Here is a 5,983-nt window from a genome sequence, read left to right as displayed (position 1 = left end):
ATTAGCTGGGCATGGTGGCGCGTGCCTGTAATCCCAGCTACTCAGGAGGTTGAGGCAGGAGAATTGCCTGAATCCAGGAGGTGGAGGTTGCGGTGAGCCGAGATCGCGCCATTGCACTCCAGCCTGGGTAACAAGAGCAAAACTCTGTCTCAAAAAAAAAAAAAAAAGAAATATTTGTTGAGTGAATGGATGAAAAGGCAAGAAAATACAGTTGGCTTCTCTTTTCTCCCAATGCCAACTGGGCTCCTCAGCTTCAGAGACGCACAGGGATGGGGAGACACCAGATCCCTTCACTGGAGCTTGCCTGCTGGCACCCGGAAGCAGGTGTTCACTGAAGCTCAGCAGCAGATTGGCAGCACAACAGGCTCAAAAGAACATCAGACAGACAGCGAGGCGATGCAACTCTGCTCGTACTTTCTCCTCAAGCTTCCAAATGCCTTTTCTACCTGGCCACAGTCAGCTGATGACCTCACCTCATCACTCCATGAGGGAAAGGAAGAAAATCAGGGAGAAGCTCCTTCCCCTCCTGTCTCCACCAGATCTCCCACCTCCGCACCTCTGCTCCCACGCTTGCTTTTCCCATCACTGTGGAGGACGGCTCCTGTTCCCATCAAATGCCAGCCCCCCCCCCCCACAAGCAGTCTCTGCATCATCAAGTTCTCTCTTTCCACTGAATCGTTCCCATCCATGTGCAAACACGTCTGGCATTTCTCATCTCATTGAATAAAGAAAAACTGGGCCGGGTATGGTGGCTCACGCCTGGAATCCCAGCACTTTGGGAGGCTGAGACAGGAGGATCACTTGAGCTCAGGCGCTGGAGATCAGCCTGGCAACATAGTGAGACCCTGTCTCTACAGAGATAAAGTTAGCTGTGCATGGTGGTGCACGCCTGTAGTCCCAGCTACTCGAGAGGCTGAGGTGGGAGGATCACTTGAGCACAGCAATGGAGGACAGTGAGCTGAGCCTGGGTGACAGAGGCAGACCCTGTCTCACAAAAAAAAAAAAAAAGGAAAGAAAAAAGAAAACTAACCCATCTTCTCTTGACCCCATTTCCCTTCAGCTAAAGCTCCATTTCACTGTTCTTTTTCAAGGTAAATCTATTTGATCTTTCATTTAATATTTAATAAGCAGAGAAACTGCATGACCAAAAGAGAACTGTCAATAACCTCAATAAAAACCTTTCCCTTATATGCCTTATTATATATTTTAAAATTTGAAGCAGCCGGGCACGGTGGCTCAAGCCTGTAATCCCAGCACTTTGGGAGGCCGAGGCAGGTGGATCACAAGGTCAAGAGATCGAGACCATCCTGGTCAACATGGTGAAACCCCGTCTCTACTAAAAATACAAAACATTAGCTGGGCATGGTGGCGCATGCCTGTAATCCCAGCTACTCAGGAGGTTGAGGCAGGAGAATTGCCTGAACCCAGGAGGCGGAGGTTGCAGTGAGCCAAGATCGCGCCATTGCACTCCAGCCTGGGTAACAAGAGTGAAACTCTGTCTCAAAAAATAAATAAATAAATAAATAAAATAAAATAAAAAATAAAAAATAAAATTTGAAGCCATATAAATGTTTTACAGGTTAAAAAATTAAATTTTAAAAATACCTAAAAATAGAAAATGGAGGTGAGGTGCAATGGTTCATGTCTGTCATCCCGGCACTTGGGGAAGCTGAGTTGGGAGAATTGCTTGAGTCCAGGAGTTCAGTATCAGCCTGGGCAACATTGCAAGACCGCTGTCTCTACAAAAAATTTAAAAAGTAGCCCGACGTGGAAGATTGTGCCTGCAGTCCCAGCTACTGAGGAGGCTGAGGAGGGAGAATCGATTGAATACATGAGTTCTAGGTTACAGTGACCTGTGATTGAGCCACTGCACTCCAGACTGGGTGACAGAGCAAGACCCTGTCTCAAAAAAAAATAAAATAAAATAAGGCCGGACACGGTGGCTCATGACTATAATCCCAGCACTTTGGGAGGCCAAGGCAGGTAGATCAGCTGAGGTCAGGAGTTTCAGATCAGCCTGGCCACCATGGTGTTTCTACTAAAAATATAAAAATTAGGCCGGGCGCGGTGGCTCACGCCTGTAATCCCAGCACTTTGGGAGGCCGAGGCGGGTGGATCACGAGGTCAAGAGATCGAGACCATCCTGGTCAACATGGTGAAACCCCGTCTCTACTAAAACTACAAAAAATTAGCTGGGCATGGTGGCGCGTGCCTGTAATTCCAGCTACTCAGGAGGCTGAGGAGGAGAATTGCCTGAACCCAGGAGGCGGAGGTTGCGGTGAGCCAAGATCGCGCCATTGCACTCCAGCCTGGGTAACAAGAGCAAAACTCTGTCTCAAAAAAAAAAAAAAAAAAAAATTAGCTGGGTGTGGTGGTGGGCACCTGTAATCCCAGCTATTCGGGAGGCTGAGGCAGGATAATCGTTTGAACCCAGGAGGCAGAGGTTACAGTGAGCCGAGATGTGTCACTGCACTCCAACCTGGGTGACAGGAGCAAAGCTCTGCCCCTGCCCCCCAACAAAAATACCCAGGGTCGCCCTGCACGGTGGCTCATGCCTGTAATCCCAGCACTTTGGGAAGCCGAGGCGGGCAGATCACGAGGTCAAGAGCTCGAGACCATCCTGGCCAACATAATGAAACCCTGTCTCTACTAAAATATAAAAATTATCTGGGCATGGTGGTACACGCCTGTAGTCCCAGCTACTCAGGAGGCTGAGGCGGGAGAATTGATTGAACCCGGGAGGCGGGGAGGTTGCAGTGAGCCAAGATTGAGCCACTGCACTCCAGCCTGGCGCCTGGCGACACAGCGAGACTCTGTCTCAAAAAAAAAAAAATACCGAGGGTCAGAACCTCCAATCACTGACCCTGTCAGTTCCTTCATAGCTGTTCTTCCGCCTCTCACCTCTCTACCTATGTACACACCTGAGGCACACCTGGCGGCCATGCTGGCCTCTGTCCTTCCTGGAACATTCCAGGTGTGCTCCCCCAGGGTCCAGCTTGGCTTTAGGGGTTCCCTCATTTTTGCCTAGAATGTTCTCTCACCAGATTTCTGCATGACACAACTTCTCATCTTTAAGCCATCAAACATCACATCCGTGAGGCCCTCCGACCACCATGTTAAATTATGACGCCCCCGTGCCCTGTGCTGCCAGCCCCTTGCCCTGCTTTGCTTTCTCCTAGCCACTCGACTTCCTGACTATGTTGATTGTCTTTCTTCCCCAACTAGAATGCAACCCTCGTGAGGATGGGAACTTGGCTGTTTTTCTCACTGTTGGCCCAAGACTGGGCCAACAGTCTTGGGATATAGTAGATGCTCAGTAAATATTTGGTAGCTGAATCCATACAACCCCACTGTAAGGTGAGTCCTGTTCTCCTTTATTTTACAGATATCTTTCTCAAGGTTCAGAGAGGAGAGGTGGCTTGCCCAAGACCACACAGCATGCAGGGGAGGCTGCTGGCCTGTCCTCACACAGGAGCCTCCCATGATTCCTCCAGGAAGTCAGACAGATTAAGGTTTGAATCCTGGCTCTGCCCTTGCTGGTTTCCTGGCCAAGTTGTTACCTTCCTGGATGAGCCTTGCCCCTCTCTGATTCTCACCGGCTTCATCCCTCCCTAAAAGAAAGGCTGAATGAGATAGTACCACAGGGTGTGTGCCTCATGAGAGGGGACCTCCAAAGCCCTCCGCCGCCGTCCCCCCGGGGCACAGGCCCACCTTGACCTGGGCGTAGAAGCTTCCCAGGCTGCAGCACACGCGGCACTCCAGCATGGCGTCGTCGTTGTTGTGGGCGTAGCGCAGGGCCTTCTCGAAGCTCTCCAGGGCCTTCTGGAAGACGCTGAGGCCCAGGAAGGCATTGCCCATGCTCAGGCTGACCTGGCCTCCGAGCTGGGCACCTGCCCTGGTGCCAGGCAGCCCGAGGCAGGTCTTGCAGTAGGAGATAGTCTTGTGAAACTCGCACAGCTTCTCGTTGCTGCGCGCCAGGTTCAGGTAGCTCTCCAGGAGGAAGTCGGCATCCTCCAGCTCCCGGGCCGTGTCGATCTGGACCACAGCGAACTGCGCACCACGCGGTGGGCAGGTGGCGCTCAGCCTGGACTCTGAGCCTTGGACTGGAGGCTCCGCCCCCGCCCCCCAGCCTCACACCCAAAGCAGCATCACACCCAAAGCAGCATCGCCCAAAGCTTCAGACCCAGAGCTTCCACCCGCCAGCCTCAGCTATCTTCCCCACATCCCGGCCTCACCTCCCAAGCTCAGGCTCGTAGCCTTCACCTTCTACCCCAAGCCTCAGATCTGGAGTCTCCACCACCCACCTACCCCCAGCCTCAACCGTCGAGTCCACACCCCCACCAGGCTCAGATACAGAACACCAGGCAGGAGGGCTGAAATCTACACTGGGCTTGAGACCCACGAACCCTGGACCCCGAGGCTGGAAAACCTCAGTCTCGGAGTCTTGGGCTGCAGTTCAAGGCCACAGGCCTGAATCTGATGCTGAGACTCAGTATCTAACACCCAGGGCCTTAGATGTAGGTAGATTCAGAGCCTTGGGCCCCAGCGGCCAGCATGTGGGACACACAGGAGCCTGAGGAGGCCAAGAGGGGACTGGGGAGCCCGGGAGGAATGGAGCCTCAGCCTGACCCTCACGCCTCTGGATCAGGTACACCCACCTTCAGCATCTCCTTGTAGCGGCCCATCTCCGAGTGGGCCGTGACCAGGCAGCCCAGCACGCGGAAGCGCCCCATGAGGTCCGAGCTCTTCTCCAGCACCTTCATCCACACCTCCAGTGCCTTCTCTGTCTGGTTGGACTGGTACAGCTGGAGCCCCTTCTCAATCTGCTGCTTGGTCTGGTCCTGCCCCATCCTCCCCAAGCCCTGTGCCCCACGTGGGGTGACCCCTGGTGGCTCTGTGCCTCTAGGCACTCATGGCGCAGGACTCACAGTGCCGGCTGCCCCCTGAACCCAGGAACAAAAGCAGTATGGGGTGGAAGCCAGAGCAGGGCCTGGAGGGAGAGCAGGCGCCACCCTGGGAACAAAGCTGGTTCAGCCCCTGTCTGCAGCTGTCCCTGCCAGTTGGGGCCACGTGGCCTCTGAGGAATGTCAGCAGCAAGGTCACGCAGGCCTCTGCTGCACCCACCCGCAAGCTGGGAGGTGGCTTCCCTGAGCACAGAGGCATCTTGCCACCTGGGCACCCCGTTTCGCATCCGTTCCAAACCTCCGACGCTGGCCCTGACTGCCATGGCAGCATGGGCCTCCCAGGAGCCTCGCCAAGGGGACAGCTCCAGCAATGGACAGGCCAGGGGCCAGAGGTGCTCGGGAGAAGCAGGGCGAGGGTGGACCTGAAGGTCTGGAGAAGCCGGGTGAGCGCTCAGCCCGGCTGGATCTCATCACTGGACTGTGATGAGAACTCAGTGACTAATGCGTTGACAAGGACTTAGGACAGCCCGTATGTGCTGCCCTGGGCTATCTTGCTTTATGTCAGATGCCCGCCAGGGCCAGAGCCCAGCCCTTGAAATTTCAGTTACGGGTCTCAATTCCAATCCCAACCCCAGTTTGAAAGGGTCCCCATAATGAGCTTTAACACCAGGTAGTGTGGAGAAGGGCAACATCTTATGTGGTATGGCCCCCCACCCTCACCCCTGCCAAGCAGGCCAGCTCATCCCGACTGGCTTCTCTCTCTGCATTCCAGCCTTCTTCCTGCCTCAGGGCAAAGTTCATCCTTTCTGGCTGGGCAATTCAGTGGTTTTTTAGTATATTCACAAAGATGCACATTAATTCCAGAACATTTGAATCACCCAGAAAGGAGACACATAGCCATTGGCAGCTACACCACTCCATTCCCCATGTTGGTATGGCTGAATCATGTCCCCCCAACCAAACGCATATGTTAAAGTCCTAACTCTCAAAATCTCAAAATGTGATTGTATTTGGAGAAGGGTCTTTAAAGGGGTAATTGAGGTAAAATGAAATCATATGGTATCTCATCCAGTAAGACT

General features: G+C 53.5%; 1 protein-coding gene across 1 annotated transcript in view; it reads right to left on the bottom strand.

The window, feature by feature from the left end:
* Nucleotides 1–5,616, bottom strand: part of RAPSN (receptor associated protein of the synapse) — a 12,488-nt gene extending 6,872 nt beyond the window's left edge. The window contains exons 1-2 of the mRNA XM_017529205.2: nt 4,659–5,616; nt 3,712–4,050 (exon numbers count right to left, since the gene is read on the bottom strand). Of these exons, the coding sequence (XP_017384694.1) occupies nt 3,712–4,050; nt 4,659–4,850 (531 nt within the window). The 5' untranslated portion in view covers nt 4,851–5,616. The remainder of the gene's footprint in view (nt 1–3,711; nt 4,051–4,658) is intronic.
* Nucleotides 5,617–5,983: the final 367 nt, after the last annotated feature.

Source organism: Cebus imitator, unplaced genomic scaffold, assembly GCF_001604975.1.
Source record: "Cebus imitator isolate Cc_AM_T3 unplaced genomic scaffold, Cebus_imitator-1.0 Scaffold58, whole genome shotgun sequence".
NCBI classification, from domain to species: domain Eukaryota; kingdom Metazoa; phylum Chordata; class Mammalia; order Primates; family Cebidae; genus Cebus; species Cebus imitator.
The sequence above is the reverse complement of the archived record's forward strand: the minus strand, read 5'-3'. Positions and strand labels throughout refer to the sequence as shown.